At 44.9% G+C, this 18,743-nt stretch overlaps 1 protein-coding gene across 1 annotated transcript; it reads left to right on the top strand.

Moving 5' to 3' along the window:
• Nucleotides 1-1,622: 1,622 nt before the first annotated feature.
• Nucleotides 1,623-18,450, top strand: GFAP (glial fibrillary acidic protein). The gene is made up of 9 exons (XM_054993029.1): nucleotides 1,623-2,125; nucleotides 5,845-5,905; nucleotides 8,685-8,780; nucleotides 9,620-9,781; nucleotides 11,075-11,200; nucleotides 11,471-11,691; nucleotides 12,606-12,649; nucleotides 13,895-13,980; nucleotides 17,978-18,450. Exons 1-9 carry the CDS (start codon nucleotides 1,623-1,625, stop codon nucleotides 18,017-18,019), a joined length of 1,341 nt encoding a protein of 446 aa, XP_054849004.1. The 3' UTR covers nucleotides 18,020-18,450.
• Nucleotides 18,451-18,743: the final 293 nt, after the last annotated feature.

Genomic DNA, 18,743 nt, shown 5'->3' with positions numbered 1-18,743 from the left:
GGAGAAAAGAAAACTGTGTGCTGTGCTTCATGTCAGAGAGGTACCAGGGCTCAAACCTGCATGGAAAACTGTATTTTCTGGCTGAGAAGCCCATTTTCCCTTAACCTCTGACAGTTTGGGGCTGGATACTTAATTACGCAAACTATTGGAAAAGAGTCCAGTAGCACCTTTAAGACTAACCAACTTTACTGTAGCATAAGCTTTCGAGAATCACAGGTCTCTTCATCAGATGCATCTGACAAAGAGAGCTGTGGTTCTTGAAAGCTTATGCTACAATAAAGTTGGTTAGTCTTAAAGGTGCGACTGGACTCTTTTCTATTTTGCTACTACAGACTAACACGGCTAACACCTCTGGATCTCAAACTATTGGTGAGTCCACCTTTCTCCTGATCAAGTTAGGACTCATGTTGGGTAATAATATAAAATTAAACCGTATACAATCACATAATTAAAAACACTGGAACATTAAACTAATAAAATACACTAAGCAACATTAAACAGACGCAATTTACTCAATCAGGAAGATACTCTGAAGAAACACTGAGTTCTATTTATCTATCTATTGGTACACATAGTTGTCCCCTTCCTCATGATATCCCCACAACAACCTTTTAAGGTAGGTTAAACTAAGAACGAGAGTGGAGATTTGAGCCCAGATTTCCTAGATCCTAGCCCAACGGTCTAATCTCTCTAATTTTTTTTCTTTCTCCACCAACTATGTGCAGAGTGCCCATACTTCACCACGTAATAACTACTGCTCATACAACCTGTAGATCTGGGATTAGAGATAAGACCTCCCCCTCAAGTAATGGAATTTAGGCAGGACTGAGCCAAAATTTGAGAAATTCACCAGAGCATAATAATCCCTCCTATACTGATGTACAGAATTTGCACCTTGGTTTATTTATCAGATGTGAGCCTTCAGTTGCTTTTGAAGCTCTTTAGAGCTATTTGTGTGCACATCTGATCAATAATCCTGTGGAAGAGAAAGCAGCCAAATGGCATTTGTAACATGAATGAGCCTTCTGGCCAGAACAGGTTTGAATCCAATTTTTCTCCTGCAAGATACGGGCTCCTAAAATAGGAGATACGGGCTCTTAAAATGGGAGTCACTCTCAAAGTGGGTTTGGGTCCGATGGCAGAGGGGTGCCTTTCCATGTTTATAGCTGAGCATTGCTTTGGGTCCTCCTGTTTATAAAGGAAGGATCTTCTACCCTTGTGGCTGATGCACTTTTGCCATAACCTGCTCTATCATTCTAAGGCAAGGGATACATTCCTGGTCTTGTGACAACCTGCTGTCCCGGGATGATGCAGGTGCAAAAAGCCACCACAGCGGGGCAAAGGACTTGGACACGTAGCTCATACGAGGGCATTCTCCATGAACATTCAGGCCTTCTGCCTAAAGACTGTCTTTTGTTTCTTTGCCAGGGCACAGGGCACTTGGCAGGGTGGATGTGAGGCGGTAGGGCCTGGCAGGCAACCCATTTCCCCCTCCCCCTGCTGCCTCCTGCCCATCACACGCATACACTGGGGGAGGGGGCTTATCCTCCTAAATAAAACCCATTGCTGCACAGAGGGAAAGATCTATCTGAGTGTGCAGAGCCTGGAGGAGAAGCCTAACCATGGAGGGACAGAAGCTGTCATCCTATGGGCGACGCTTTGGCTCCCAAGCCACCTCTGTCCATCAGGCTCTGAGGTTCTCACCTGGCCGCAGGTACCTTCCATCAAATCCCACTACCCGGTTCTCTGTCACCAAGATGAAGACGGCTAGCCTCAGCTTCCGTGCTGGTCCCAAATTTTCTCCAGACAAGGTGGATTTCTCCTTGGCAGATGCCCTCAACACAGAATTCAAGGAGACTCGCACCAATGAGAAGGTGGAGATGATGGAGCTGAATGACCGCTTTGCCAGCTACATCGAGAAGGTCCGCTTCCTGGAGCAACAGAACAAAGTTTTGGTGGCCGAGCTCAACCAAATCCGGGACAAGGAGCCCACCAAGCTGGCTGACATCTACCAAGAAGAGCTGAGGGAGCTTCGCCGCCAAGTGGATCAGCTCTCCAGTTCCAAGGCCAGGCTGGAGATTGAGAGGGACAATCTGGTGGAGGATCTCAATAATCTCCGGCAAAAGTAAGGGAACTCCTTCAAATTCCTTCCACTCACTTGGTGGTGGTGGGGTGTGTGTGTGTGGGGGGGGGTAGATATAAGCAGAGGAATGGCTTGTAGGAGCAAGTGGATGCAGAATGAAGCTGCTCTTACAGTCACTTCAGATAAAGCTTTTCCTTTTAAAAAAAATGTAATGCTGTTCCAAGGAGTGGTGCTATCAGGGCTGGACTGTGGGGCAGAAGTCCAGGGCCCTAGTTCACAGGATCAGTTTTGGGGGCTCTGTAACAGGCTGTCACATTTGATGTATGTATTGCTATCTAAAAGGGGACCCCCATAAGTCTCTTCAGCGTAGAGTCTAATATTACCACTTTGCACCACTAGTTTAGCATTGCCAATCTCCAAGTGAGACCAGGAGATTCCCAAGAATAACAATTGATCTCAGGACGATAGAGCTTCGTTGTCCTGGAGAATATGGCTGTTTTGGGGTGGACTTTATGACAGTATAGCTTACTGAGGTTCCTCTCCTGCTCTCCCAAGGCTCAAGCCTCAAATCTCCAGGAATTTCCTAACCCAGAGTTGGCAACACTATGTGATGACTTGTTTAAGGACTGCAAGTTAGAGGGCCACTGACTGACGCACTGGAGAGATGAACAATTTGGAAATCTAAACTTCTCTTAAAATTGCCAGGACATGCCTGGCAATCAGCAAGAGGTTTGGGGGGGGATATGGGGGGGCACAATGTCATCTGCACCGCTATGTTACTTCCAGGGAAAATTCAGATGTGCTATAGGGTAGCTGTAAGAATTTCTGGAAACTCTATAGTAAAACTATGGAAGGGATATAGTAGCACAAATTATGAGACTTTTTTTTTTTAAGTCTCCATAAGTAGCCTTGCCAGGCTCCCACTGAGGCAGGCAATCTCCCAGCGTTTGTAGAGAAGTGGGTTTAACCCTTCAACCATCACTTAATTTTGCTACTTGAACTGGCTAAGCCACCCCACCTCAGCTATTTGCGTTTTAAAAGGAAGGGAAGCAGTGGCCTTCAAAAAAATGCACTTCCCCCTGAGGCAGCACACGCTTGCGATTTGCATCTTATGGACAGAAGTGTGCTCTTCGGTCTGTTTACAGTACAATGAAGGAGAGGGATATTTCTCTCTCTCTCTGTGCTGTATGGAATTATCTTAGGGTTGCCACTCTCCAGGTAGTGGCTAGAGATCTCCCGTAATTACAGTATCACCAGGCCACAGAGATCAGTTCCCCTGGAGAAAATGGCTGCTTTGGAGGGTAGACTCTATGGTATCATGCCCCATTGAGGCCCCTCCCCTCTCCAAACTCCACTCTTTCCAGGCTCCACCCCGACAGTCTCCAGGAATTTCCCAACTTGGACCTGGCAACCCTAAATTACCTAGAAGAGGGAATGTGTTTTGGGGGAGAGGTGTACCTTGAGCATGCAGAAAGCCTTGCCTGTGGCATACAGTTACCAACTCCAGGTTTGGAAATTCTTGGAGATTTGGGGGTGGACTCTGTGGAGGCCAGCATTTGAGGAGGGAAGGAACCTCAGTGGGATATAATGCCATAGAGTCCACCCTCCAAAGCACCCATTTTCTCCAGAGGAACTGATCTCTGAATTCTGGAGGTCAGTTATAATTCTGGGGGATCTCCAGGCCCGCCTGGAGTTGACAACCTGTGGGTGGCCCTGCTTCATTGCCCAATTAGGAGAAACAGGACCAGTGTTTGCCATTCAAATAAGCATTGGGAACATTCTGAGAGGCATTGGAAGACAGCCTGTCTTCACCCAGAGAGGGTATCTTCTCTCCAAGCCTGTAGAATAATATTGATATATCCTATAATATTGGATATTATAGGATAAAAGTGGCTGTTTCTTCTCTGTCCCTCTCTCATGACTAGTAGGTTACAAGCTGACCAACTGTAAAAGTTACAGAATATTCACAAAAGTGCTTATTTATCGGTGGCGCAGGGGCGGGGGGGGGAATGAATCATACAGGACTGAGAATAAGTGCTGCTGCAACTCCTTCTTCCTCCTCTCCAGCAACTGGCCAAGGAGCTCTAACATCTAGGGTTGCCAACAAGCCCAGAGAAAGATGGCTCTCTTTAATAAAGGTTTAATGTGCAGAAATAGGCAGCTGAAGCTTTTCATGGAATTGAGATAAATAACATCATCATTAATACTCTAACAGGCAGTATTTTTTTCTCCAGGCAGTTGGCAACTCTGCTGACATCATGGAATGTTCACAAACATTCTAACAGCTGAGGGGAAAGATGTCAGCAACAAAATATTGACCATGCTGCTGACGTCTGGGCCATACAAGAAAGCTCAGTGTTGATGGGAATTAGAACACTTGGAGGGGAGGAGCCAAAAGAAAGGTTGTGTGATGTTGGGTAGACAAGGGGGACTTAAAGAGGGGGGAAGGGAGCGCGCCTCAGGCAAAGCCTAGTGCAGTGCTGTTGGTAGAGAAAGCTCGGGAGACCTCAGTTGAATGCATTGATTCAAAATATCCTACCAGATCACCACAATCATTTCTCTGGAGGGTTGTGCATGGGCTGAGCTTTCCCTTTTGCAGTAAGGTGGGCAGTAGAGGATGATTCCTGTGAGTTGAGTTGGGTCCTAGGATTAATTGAGGGGGCTAGCCATGGGCTTTTGCTTTCTTCACCCAGTGCTTTGCCAAAAGGAAGAAATTCCCAGGCAGAACTACCAGTAGAGAGCTGAACAAATTGGCCCTGTGTGATTCCCCGAGAGGACTTGTGGTTTCTTTATACATGTGAGGATGGTGTCAAATATGAGCCAGCTGGGCACATGTGAATCTCTGGGGATAGTTTGAGTGCAAAAGGGTAGTTGCATGGCTGTGTTTGCCCAAATGTGGCAAGGAGGAATGGGCATGTATGCGTGAGAGAGAACTGTGCAGAACTCTAGGCTATATCCACTTGTGGGACAGAGTTCCATCCAGGCAACTGCTGAGATACTGCAAGGTAGCTATATCAGGTTCTTTCATTACATATTCTGGGACTTTTCGGTTGCAGCTGCAAGGGTTGTGTTGCAGCATAGTCCTGCAACTCCAAAGCTCCCCGCTGATAGGAAAGCTTCACATAAGGGAAAAGGCAATGCTCACTCATGCACTAGTTTACTGGATGTGGGAACTGTTTCTGCGAGGGGAAATGCTGAATGAGCTCGAAATGTGTAGACTGGCTCTTAAGTGCTTTCACACAAGCAGCTAAAGGAGGGATGTTTTAAACTAGTGTGGGAACTTTCCACAGAGGCACATAAAATGTTCCAGGGAGGGATTTACAGCAAGACCTGAGCAAGCATGTCTTGTCGTTAATATCACAGGAGGTTCAGGTGTAACTGCTAGTGCACAAATGGATCCTTAGCTGGCACCTCTGCTCCTTTTATGGCTCCAGGGAAGATCTCTGCCCTTGAGGGCAGAGATCTGTTTTTTCACTTAAGTTTCTCTGGGAAGAGCCATTTACAAAGATGGTGCTCTATTAATAACAAGGCCATTGCACTGCATGGCATACAGAGGCTGAAAGGGCAAAAGATGTGGGAGGCTGATCAGTGTGCTGCTGGTGCATAAACAGCAGGAGATCGGCCAAGGCCTGAGTGCTCAGAGGAGGCCCTGATGTTGGGCCTTGGCTCCCTTCCCAGTTGCTTGCAGAAGAGAAGAATCAATGATTACTCCAATGAGGCTGCCTGGATTTCTACACTCCTCTTTCTCTTTCTTGTTTAAGGTTACAGGACGAGATTAATCTGCGTCTGGAAGCTGAAAACAATTTGTCTTCCTACAGACAGGTGAGGCAGCAGCGAGATGATGAATCCCACTTTGGGATTATGGAAGGGGAATGCAGGACAGCCTTCTATTCGGTACCACGGTGAGGTGGGGGGAATTCCTGCTGTCTCATTTCAAGTCTCTGCATGGGGTTTTTACACATATGTTAAACTGAGCTGCTTGCATATTTTAGAACAACCCAATGCATAATTTCTAAAAAAAGGAAAGAAAAGTGGGGAAGTAGGAGTTTGCCCCACTCTGATGGGTGCCAAATTAGTGGCTGCTTCATTGTATGCGCTGCTGATGCTACTGTACAATGACAGTTTGGATTGGGTCCAACACTACATGGAACCTACTGGTCCCGTAAAAGTTTGAGAGCAGAGGGGAAAGTGGTAGTTAAGTTAACAATATTGGAGAGAGAGATGACACCAGAGTCAGCAGAAGCCAGAATAGGTGATGGAAAAGTGCAAAAGCACAGTCCCTTTCCAGGAGTCATTTCACTGCAGTTGAAGAATCCCTTTCTGTGCCTGCTAAATGCAGGTATTTCCAATACAGACAGATATCACAGGTAGCCAAAGTAAAATTGAAAAACAAAAGCCTTGTAATACTTTTTAAGACCAATGAAAATAACACTAAGTGGTGAACAAGCTAGTAAAGAGAAGGAATCTCCAGATGCCCCTAAGATCATGGCCTGAAACATTGTTTGTTCTCCCAATTTTGTGTGTTTTAATACCCAGCTTGGTGATAAGTTTTGTAGAACTAGCAAGTTTGCACACTGTTTTGTGCTCTTTTGGTTGGTCCTAATAAAAGGTATTGCAAAGTTTCTGTTCTTAGATTTCATTTTGAACCAATGCATTCACCTAGATCTCTAGGTAAACAGTAACTTTTCACAAGCAGACCAGGAGTATATGAGATGGTCTGTTGGGAAGGTTGGTGCGAAGACTCCACTTTTCTTTCTTTCAAGTGCTGGGTCTTAACATTTGGATTCCTCTGATGAACTATTGAATTGCATTGAATTAAGTCTGAAATGCTTAGAGGTCTCTAGTGCAAGTAGGTTTTTTTCTTTTCAAAATGGTATCATAGTGGCGCAGTGGGCTGATCCAGGCTCTTGGTGAGCGTGGGAGTGCTCCCAGGCCACCCTTTGACCTGCGTGATGACATCACTTCCAGGAAGTGATGTCATCATGCAAGCCGGGAGCACATGCAGAAACCAGGACCCAGGGGTGCAGCGAGGTAGGTACTGGGCTCCCAGTCTCCCGCTGGGGGAGTCAAGGGACCTGGCAACCCAGCTCAGCATGAGTTAACTGAACCAGGTTAGAGGGATCAATGTGGCTGCAAGCTCAATGATATGTGATAGAGTTTGGTTTATTGCTCTTGTTTTAAACTGACCTGGTTTTGTTGTGAAGAAATCTTAAGCAAAAGGCCATTGGATTGTGTGTGGAGCGCTGAAGTTTGCTATAATGGCAATGACTGAAACTAAAGGACTACATTTCCCAGCAGCCCTGGCCTCTTAACTGGACAAAGAACTTCTGGGGAGATGGAACAAAAAGGAGGTGACAGAAGAGTGGCAAAGCACAGAAGGGAGGGAGCAGGATTTTGAGTTCAGGTCTCAGGCTTGAGATAAAGTTTAGGTGGTGTATTTCCCTCCTTCCATATACATGCAAGAATCACAGGTAGCTTGGTTTGGAAGATGCAGCTTTTCTTAATAGAGGCACCATGCCTTAAACCTCTGAAGATGCTGGAGCTCTGAGGTATTTTGCATCAGTATTCCTCTAGAAGAAGAAAAAAACAGAGAGAGTCACGGTAGAACAATGGGGGCTTTACAAAGCAAACGCCTTGACTTACTAACTCATCACATTCAAGAACAATTTAAAGCAAAAGTATTCAATGCCATCCACAGATCACAAAATTAATCACAAATTATTCATATGTTTATATTTTTTATATTTTAAATGTGCATGTAAAGAGAGGGAGTGTTTGAATAGCCAGGTAAAGAGTCAGAGGCAAGCATCCAACATTTTTAAACTACAACCGTAACATAACAAGCTGTGCTAAAGAGCAATGTGCTTTGTGAACAACTTTCAACAATTCCTATTATTTTATAAAGTGCTAGTGCCTATACAAAGCCTGTACTATACATAATACAAACAATGAACAATTATTAGATGCCACTCCATACACTCAAGCACATAGAGTAATGATGGAACATGTACAATTTAAAGAGGCAGTGCAAAATACAGGAGAGTAAAAACCCTTCCAAAATGACCATACAAAGTCAATTATATGAACGAATTCCAATCTTGAAAGCTTTCCAGAAGATTTCACAAAGGTAGTTGAAGGTGCTAAATGAAACTGCAATGGGAGGCTGGCAAATTCACCCATTTCAAACTATGTGCTTCATCCAGGCAGTCATTAGTAACATCAATCAATCAAATACAAAAACTTACAACAACAGTTCATACAATTTCTCCCAGCATCCGCCCATCATTCTCGGCGCGTATTCCTCTATGCAGGAAAACACGTGTTGTATGTCTGCCTGCATTCCATAACTTCCAGGCAGACTTGAGTTCCACCTCCTCTTGCACTGGAGTTGGCAGAAAATAGACCTTCCCTTTGAACATCAGTTCTCTAGTGTAGCATTGGACATGCAATCAGAAACAGCGGTGGAGTGAGATCTGGAAAGATGAGCATGATGCACGCACACCATGAGCTCCTGTTTCCTCATAGGGCCATAAGAAGCTGAACAGCGCTCATAACGTGTGAGTAATTTGCTCTCTCATCTCCTGGTTTCTCTGTCCTGTAGGATGTTGATGATGCAGCATTGGTCCGCATAGACCTGGAACGGAAAATTGAATCCCTGCAAGAGGAGATCAACTTCTTAAAGAAAGTCCACGATGAGGTACACCACGGAGCATGACGCTGAGGCAGTCCTCTCTTTGGAAGTATAGTGGGGTAGAATTGCCAGGTCTCCTCAAAGAGCCTCCTTGCTAAAGATCCATCCCTTACCCAACCTTGCTGAACGTGTGAGCACTCGGGGACTTTTAAGGAAGGGAGGTGACACTACCATAGAATGGCTGCCATGGAGGGGTCAATCACAACATGTTAGGCGGTTCCAAGCCAAGCATGCTCTACAGTGATGGGAGCTGATTGGTCTCTGTGTGAATCAGTGTGTGGTCACAGTCATGTGAATTTTTTTTTAAAAGGCTATTGAGCCCTGTAGTGCAGAGTGGTAAGCTGCAATACTGCAGTCCACGCTCTGCTCACGACCTGAGTTCGATCCTGGCAGAAGATGGGTTCAGGTTCAGGCTCAAGGTTGACTCAGCCTTCCATCCTTCCGAGGTCAGTGAAATTAGCACCCAGTTTCCTGGGGGTAAAGTGTAGATGACTGGGGAAGGCAATGGCAAACCACCCTGTAAAAAAAGTCTGCCAAGAAAACGTTGGGATGTGATGTCCCCCCGTGGGTCAGTAATGACTCGGTGCTTGCACAGGGGACTACCTTTACCTTTTTAACCACATGAAAATATTTTAAAAACTCAACATGTAAACTAATTATGTTAGAAATGCAACAAGGAAGATGAGGTTTAAAGGCCAGATTATTCCATCTCTATGTAAAGTAGTCACCGCAGATCAGTCAGACACAGAAAGAGGGGCTAGCAGATAACTCTGCTGAGATTTCAATCTGCTGCCTGAGAATTAGTTACAGGGTGTTTCAATTTTGTGTCTCGTGTCCTCTGCCAGGAGCTGCGAGAATTGTTGGAACAGCTGCAGCAGCAGCAAGTTCACATCGAGATGGACATGGCCAAGCCAGACTTGACATCTGCCCTGCGGGAGATTCGCATCCAGTATGAATCCATGGCCTCCAACAATATGCATGAGACTGAGGAGTGGTACAAGTCCAAGGTACTGTGAGGGGGTGGCGGGCCCGATTGGTAGTACCAAGTTTTGGCTGAGTCAGGTTATGACAGGTGTGTGCCACAGAGATTCAAGGGCAGAGCAGTGCAGCGCTCTGCATCCATTGCTTGGCACAGCCCATGGTGGTTTTTAATACATCCCAGAGGTTCAAATTAGTGGGTATCCCTCCGATCTTTGTGGCTGAGACTTCTTTGGAGGAATGCTGTCCTCTCCTGTAAGAGAATGGGTGGTATTCATTTTGTACTATCTGGTTAGCAACACAGGACTGTTACTGGTTGCTCCTGCACCCATAGAGGTCCTACTAACTTTTTTGTTATTAAATAATCTAATATATAGAAATATATTTGATTTGCATTTGATTGTTTTGGCAGTTGAGCAAAATGAACAGCTACCTGTACACACACTTTCTTTGGGGGGGGGGCTTATGGAACGGCCTGCCTGAGGAGGTCCAGACAGCTCCCATAATTTGCAAACTATGCAAAACTGAATTATTCAGGAGGGCTTTTTAACTCTGGTAATAGGGCTATGCCATAAGAAATGGCTCAGAGAGATACCTTGGTAGGGACAGAGACTGTAGACTATTCTACTGGGTACTGTCTGCTGAGGTAGATGTGCTCCTACTGAGTAGTTTCCGCATCATTAAAGATGTTATGTTTAATTACTTAATGTTTTGTTTCCCCTCTGTGTTTGGATTTATGCTTGTTTTCAGATTTCAGTACCCCATATCCTGTTGTATTTTTTCATTGAATGTCCTAGCTGTTGATCATATTGTATTGAACGTTCTAGCTGTTGATTATATTGACTTGCACTGTGTAATCCCCCTTGGGTCCCAGTGAGAAAGGGGGACTAGAGATGGATGGATGGATGGATGGATGGAGGAAGTTTCCTTATATTGGAAGAAAGCTTCAAACTTGAGCCAAAAGAAAAATTGGGGTATAAATATTTTAGTAAATAAATACAAATTTGCACAGTGAAATGGTAGGATACAATCAACCCCACTATGACCAGCTTGAGGAGGAGCAATGCATGTCTGGGGGCACCAAACCTCTGCAAAAAGAAGCAGCTTTTCGATAAGGCACTTTCTTTTTTCAGTTCCATGTTTAGTACCTTGGGTGGGAATGTTGAAGTCCTAAAGCACCCCAAAAGCACCCTTCATGTGCACAATTAGATGTGCACTTGGTCCTGATGCATCATGGAATGAAGCAAAGAACTTCTAGGTCCAATGGGGTCTTTCTTAGTCCACAAACTCAGTCCACTGAAACTTAAACTTCTGCCTGACAGTTTGCAGACCTGACTGATGCAGCAGCTCGAAACATTGAAGCCCTGCGCCTGGCCAAGCAGGAAGCAAATGAATACCGCCGGCAACTGCAGGCCCTCACTTGTGACTTGGAGTCCCTGCGAGGATCGGTAGGTAGAGAAGGCCCTGGGACAGGCAGAGTCTGCTCCAATTTCCAAATTGCACTGTTTCTGTAAGGCAAGGAGCAACCCCAAACTGTGAGAGGGGGAGCAGAGGGGAATGCCTGCCCCTTTCAATCTCTGACTCGTTCTCAACACTGCTGTTTTCGTTATTGCTGGGCCTGTCTGGAACCTCCCCTCCCCAGTCAGCAGCGAGGTTCCTGGTAACCCTTTGGGTCATCTTCATGTTCATTAGCAATTCTTTCATTTTCCTCCTTACAGAACGAATCTCTGGAGAGACAGTTGAGAGAGATGGAAGACCGCTATGCCCTTGAGACAGCCAGCTACCAGGACACGGTGAGCCGGTTGGAAGAAGACACTCGGAGTCTCAAGGAGGAAATGGCCCGGCACCTCCAAGAATATCAGGACCTCCTGAATGTCAAATTGGCCCTGGATGTTGAGATTGCCACCTACCGCAAGCTGCTGGAAGGAGAGGAAAGCAGGTATGTCTCAGAAACTGCTTCCCTGGCCTATATCTGAAGTGTCATGATATTATTGGCAGGTAAATTGCTCTGTCCGAAGTCCACTGATCTCTCCAGGGAACCTTACACATCCTAGAGTTCTTTGGAAGATGTACGTGTTAAGCCTCATAAATTTATGCAGCAGAATGTAGTAGCAAAGACTTGAGATGGTAGGATTGACCATAATTTTGTAATAATAAATAATAATAATATCTTCAATGTGCAGGGGGAGTTAAATTTTAAGGCTCTCTTACAATAAAAAAACAACCTTTCTTTAAGTTGAAAGAGCAGAACAATAAGTAGCCTGAGCCAGTACCTTTCTCTGTGATGTGCTGACTATAGTTTTTTACTTGCAGAGAACTTTTAAAAAACAGCAACAAAGGATAGTATTAAAAAGTGGGACTCCTACCTGCAACTCAGAGTGGTACAGTCTGGTCTTCCATCTCATTCTGCTCCACCTGAAAACTAGATCTTACTCCTAAGCTAGGAGGATCAGTCACAGAATGTCCTGATGATCTTAGAAGTGGACTTTTTTCCTTCCATTGAGTCCACTGGTGGAATAGATACCCGAATGGTCTAGTACAGTCAGAGCTGAACCTCACCTGGCAGGGTCACCAGGTGGTGCCTTAGCCTGCTGTGACATTGGGCAGGCTGAAACCCTCCATTCACTTCATCAAAAAACACACCTGAGTCATGGGCAGGTATTCCCTCCAAGCTTCTTTAGCTGTGGAGCATGCTGGTTTTGCCTTATCCTTGCAGTTTGAACAACTCCTCTGAGAGTTGCTTTGATGTTGGGTCATTCCAGAACAATGGATCAAAGGGTGGGGGAGGAAGGAAGAAAAGGACCAAATTCTACAACCCACACTCTTCTTCCTTCCTCCTTTCTTTCTCTGCAGGATCACTATCCCTGTGCAGACTTTCTCCAACCTTCAGATCCGAGGTGAGGAACTCATTCTTTCATGGTTAGCAATCCCCAGGTGGTCACAGCCGCAAGTCAGCATTAAGCTTCCCCTCCCCTTTCCCACGAGTGGTGAGATGGTGAATGATGGTCTTTGCACAGCCCATTTCCTTTTGAGGAAGAGCTTATGGAGGCTTGAAGATGCCTTTTGGAAATGGCAGTGGACTGCACACATTTTGCAAGATCAGAAGAAAATGGAAGAAGGGAGGCAGTAAGCTGGGGGGAGGGGGCGTTTAAAACATTTCCGTATTTATTTATCTGCTTGGCCAGAGGGCACCTTCTGCAGCCACAGCATAACTTCTATCCCACTTTCTCATGTGGCTCCATGTGGTCTCCTGCAATCTCCAGTATTCTCAGACCATCCTTCAGGCCCCAGAAAGGCAGCTGTGAACCCCAGCAGAGAATTTCTCACTGTGAGATCAACAGCCAGCAAACTGGGAACATGCCGGCCTGGCCCGGGTGTGCCTCAGCTTCTAGAATACAGCACAGCTTTTTCAAAAATGAGCCCACCACACACAGTCACTTCAGTCCACTTCTCCGCTGTCTCTGTAGTGGTCCATCCCATCACGTTTGTTTCAGTCAAACAGGGTAAGGCTGATTCAGAGAGACCTCACAGTTTTATACCTCCTAATTCACTCCACTCTTTCTCCTCTCCGCCCACCATCATCATAGCTCATTGAGTTCAAGGCAGTGGCTTGATTAGGAAAGCTTCTTGGATCACATTCTTAGCCTTTCTGTCAGCTCTGTTCTGCACCCGCTGCATCAAACACCTTCCTTCTTGTTGTGGCTTGTTCTTGGGGGCCACTGTGTTCATTTTTGGTGCAACTAAGAAGTCTTTTTAAAAGCTTCTACAATGAACCTCAACTCCTTCCTGCTCCTGACTTAAGATTCCTTCTGCAATTTGATGCAGCTGTACAGAGTTTTCACCTGCTGTCTGTCAAAAAGACATCAGTCTTTCAAGAAGCTGCGATCTGGGATCAGTTTAAGCTTAGCAACACCAACCTACTCTTTAGCTGTGGTTTCCCCTCTTCCCTTAGTGTTTAGTACAGCTGCAACAGAATGTAGAAGTAGTTTGGTGTTGCTCCGCAAAGGGCCTTCTGCATTCCCCACTGTTATTTCTGTTGTCTCGAGGACTACCTGCAGGTGCCCGATAACCCACCCACGATTCCTTGGTCAGAATCTAATTATTGCTGATCTATGACAGGCTGTTCTTTCCCTCCTCACCAGAAACAAGTCTGGACACAAAATCTGTTTCTGAGGCCCACCTGAAGAGGAGCATAGTGGTCAAAACAGTGGAGACCAGAGATGGTGAGGTAGGAAAAAGCTACCCCTGTTTTCTTGTGCTTTGGAAGCCTTCAATTTCTGACCAGAAAGGGGCCCCACAGAACACTGAGTTAAATTCTTTGTTCCCAAGCACTCGAAACACCTCACTTCTCTGCATGGAAAGAGTTCCCCCAGTCACCTTAAATATCTTGTTCTGCTTTCTATTAACTGTAAAAAGTTCTTCCTAATCTATACTTAGCATCTTGTCTTTTTAAAAATGTTTTATTTAAATATGGAGCATAAAAGAAACAGTAATACATAAAATATATATCAATACCTCTTAAAACACCGATATATTCATACAGATCTTATTAAAATTAGAAACAATAGATATAAATTGAGAATGTATCAGTTAACTATACAGTGGCCGTTGTCACACGGGCTTCTATTTAGTGCGAAAATGGCGCTATTTCCCGGCAAACACCCACCTTATTCCAATACTGTAGCGATTTTCTCTCTTCTGCTTTGTGCTTGATAGTCGCGCTATTTTGTGCCTCAGTGTGAATGCCTCACATCGATGTATTTCGCCTTGCAATGCCCTATGCCCTCCCTTCAATCCCAGAATCCATTTCTTCCTGCGACTCCCCTTTTTAAAATTTTATTATGTCCTTATAACGCCATAACGACATAACACAATGCAAACTTTCTGCTGAAGTAAAAATGACTCAATCGCCATTGGAGAAAGATTAACCCAAAAACATACCACAATACAAATGTCCGTGTAAAGTCGTTTTCAGTTTTTTTATTTTTTAACATAACTAACGTAACGTTTTGCTCTAACAGAATGTTTATATGCTGTTATTCCGTTACAGCGGAATTAAACGCCAGAATAATTTTAAAAAAGGGGGGGGGAGCTGCTTCTGCGCGGTTAGAGAGAACAGAACAGAGCGCTTCGGTGTGGATAGCTGGTGGCGCGAAGAGCCGTTAGGTGACCCAAAGAAACGTTACTGTGCCGATAACAGGTAGGACGCTATATGCTGTAAATTTAATGGAAGAGATGCCCGTGTGACGATGGCCAGTATGTAACGACATAAACTAAACATAACTGTGATATAATTCCTTTGGAATCTCCTGTTCAGAAAGACAAGTTAAAATTGGTGACCAAATTTTCTTAAACTAAGTTAGCTGATGTCGTCTGGTTCAAATTAAAAGTAAGTCTAGCTAACACATACTGATCCCATAATCATATATGCCACATCTGCAAGGTCGGGGCAGTAGAGGCTTTCCAGCAAAGGGCTATAGAAATTTTGGCTGCTGCTAAGATAGTCGCTTAGCATCTTGTCTTGTAGTCAGTGGGTGAATCATTGTATCACACACTCACTTTCTGCTAACATTCTTAAACTATCAGCATATTTGAAGTTAAATTGTGTTTAGATTATATACCCACCTTCTTCAGTCTTTCCCTGTAGGCTTTATCTTCTAGACCCTTGATTATATTCACGGCTGTCCTTTTCTAGTTCATCCATTTCATTCCAGTTCATCCTTTTCCAGTTCATTCTTCTTGAATTGTGGTACCCAGAAGTCCAAACAAATAATATACCAGGACTGAGTAAAGCCATACTGTAACTTCCCAGTTCTTGGAATTGAGGCTTCTATTGAGATACAATCACAAATGACCTTGTAGCGTAGGACTGTTGACTCATACTATTGATCTTCTAGAACCTCTCATCTTTTTCTCTCTGGTGTGCTGCTGCCACCACCCGGTCAATTGCCCGGTCTTGAACTTGTACAATGGCCTCCTTTTTCCTGTGTTGACACTTGGGATTGAGGGTTTTCGTTCTAATTGAGCTTTATCAAGCTTTTTAGTTTACTATGAGGGGAAATGCTAGCCAGATTTATGGTATACAAGTATGCTTTTGGGCAATGCAAAATATTTTTTCTTTCTCCAGAACAGGAGTAGTGGTGAGAATTTAGAGTCAAAAGAAACAGGAACAGGAATTGTCCAGCATTATCATATGGATCCTTACCAAATTGAGGGGAAGGGATGGTTTATAGTTGGCCACTGGGGAAGAGATAATTAATCCCTGGTTTGTATGTTTGGATAATGGAGAGGAGTGGAGACAGCGTGTGGACCTACTACTCTGTCACCTGCACAGACCTGATTGTCTTGGGTACTAGGATACTCTCCTTGCTGAAGCTGTGCTGTCAGATCAAAGCAGAACTCTTGCTGGAGCCTCATTTCCTCTGCGGACTCTTTGCGGAATCTGAGCTGCTCCATATTCAGATGCAAGGTCTTGCAAACTGATTTTGCAAGGATAGGCTTAGCCAGTAATATTCAACTACAGTAGAGTAACAAACCCAGAAAACAACCAGCCTCTCTCTGCACACAGAACGCACATGTGAGTGATAGTCATGCAGGATGCTTTAAAATACAGTAATAAGCACTTTGGGGCATTTATAGTGCATCACATGTATTATGTCCTTGCACTCTTTACAACAACCCTGAAAAGTAGGCCAGTGCTATTACCCTCCAGGGCAGAGACAAGTTTAGCCACAATACTACATTGACTCTCTTGCTCTCTTCCATTAATGTGATAACAGAGCTTATTGCATATTGCATATTGTTTGGGGAAGAAACTCTTCATGAAATGTTTTGCCAGCCAAGGCATGTAGGCAGAAATCTGAGCTCAGTGCTTGGGTACCCTCTGGTGTCCAATAGGCCTGATTGCAGTTGGATTGAGTCGGAGCCAAGCTACAAGTGACAAATTACACTTTCCTGGCAAGTGAACAGACTCATGTGTATTCCTCCCTGTTCACTTGCCATTCACTTGCTCTTCACTTGATCAAGTGGAGTGCAAATGAATGGCAAGTGAACAGGGAGGAATACATGTGAATCTGTTCACTTGGCAGGCAAGTGTCATTCGTCACTTGTAGCTTGGCTCTCACGCATTCCACTTTTTCCTTTCTTCTTCTGGGTGAGTGCCTGTCATGGATAAAGGATTTTGGTTTGGAACTAGGATATCCCTTTTAGGGATAGGATAAAAAGCTGCCAAAGGGGGCCAGATTTGAAACCTTCTGAGGCTACTTTTAGCCCCAGTAATGATGGGGAAGAGAAGATAGGCATCTCTGTTTTCCCTCTTACAACCAATTGTCATTCAGAGAGCTGATTTTGCATGGGGGAAAAGATCTACCCCCTTGCCCTGTACAATGGCTCTCGTGAGTGGGGGTTGGAAATGACCGCTTTGCAAAACTAAGCTACGTATTGAGCAACTGGATTACAGATCCCTTATGTCATGTCCAATATTGTACTACAGGATACCAGCATTACTTAAGTTTTCAGTTCAGTTGTCTGTATTATACCTAGGGTTGCTAACCTCCGGGTGGGGCCTGAAGATCTCCAAGAATTACAGCTAACCTCCAGATGATAAAGAACAGTTCCCCTGGAGAAAATGGCTACTTTGGAGGATAGATGTTATAGCATTATACCATGCCGAGTCCCTCCCCTCTCCAAAGCCTGTCCTCCCCAGTCTCCACCCTCAAATCTTGGCCTTTGCTTGGGTGCCTAGGGCCATGCCAATGACCGCGTTGGGGTCAGGAAGTAATTTTCCTCCAGGCCAGATTGACCAGGTATCCTTGAGGGGTTTTGCCCACCTCTGAGCATTGAGCAGGGCTTACTGAGCAGCGTTGAATTTCCTGCACTGTGCAGGGGGTTATACTAGATGACCTTTGGGGTACCTTCTAGTTCTATGTTTCTATTATTCTTATCCAAATTTGGCCCCAGATATGATGAAAATTTGACCACTATTTCTACTTGTCACCTATTTGGATCAACCTCAGTTTATTAAATTATAAACACTAAGGACTCGACAGATTCTGAATGTCAATTTTTGGACTGAACAAGAAGCTCACTGTGGCTGGAATAGCCAAGTGCTTGTTTTATTTGTTTACTTTGAGCAGTTTTTACCACACGCTGTCAGCTAGAAGCGCACAAGCAGTTGTCAAGCAGGGCGAGTGACTTTGTGATTCTCCTCCCCATTCTGCCTGCAGGTGATCAAGGAGTCCACCCAGGAGCATAAGGAGGTCGCATGAAAACGGCAGCCACACAGTAAAGGAGGATGCCTGTAGCTGTAGGATGCTAGGAGAACCTGCCTGCCTTTCGATGCTTCCATCTCCTGGCCTACAAACAGCATATGGATATGTGTATGGATATGCAGCGACCACACCAAACATATCACCACCGGCTAGAGACAGGAAGCATTTGCAAATCTAATTACGCAAGAGTAAGACTGGCCAGCTGCCATCCAGCCTGTAGATTCAGCCTTTTGCAGGCATCTTTGGGGGCCAGCTCTAGTCTCTTATCCTGCCTCCTTAAATTGGCATGTTAACTTCTCCAACAGATGTTTAGACCAGACTGTAGCTTGTCTAGATATCAACTTAGTCTTGATGCCAAAATCTGATCAATAAACTTACTAATAAATAGGATCAAATGTTATTGTTGATTAAAGGAATGTGCTGCAGGAAAGGGGCTCTGTGTGTGTGTGTGTGTGTGTGGTGGGTGTGTAAACAATGATCAGAGACCTAAAATGGCTGTATTCCAAGGTTACAGTGTTCTTGTATGGCCAACTAGAGGTTTCAATGTTTGGCAGAAGAGCCACAGGCCTTCTGAGATGGAGGGAGTTCAGGGAAAAGTAAACAAGGCTGATGGGGGTACCAGGCAGAGAAGTTGGAGGAGAGATAAGGAGGAAAGGTTGGGCAATTTGAGAAGGGTGACATACTACAGGAGACCCAGAGGGGAGCTAAAGGTATGACCAGA

The sequence above is a fragment of the Eublepharis macularius genome, chromosome 12, assembly GCF_028583425.1.
Source record: "Eublepharis macularius isolate TG4126 chromosome 12, MPM_Emac_v1.0, whole genome shotgun sequence".
NCBI classification, from domain to species: Eukaryota; Metazoa; Chordata; class Lepidosauria; order Squamata; family Eublepharidae; genus Eublepharis; species Eublepharis macularius.
This window is presented reverse-complemented; position numbering and strand designations above follow the sequence as displayed.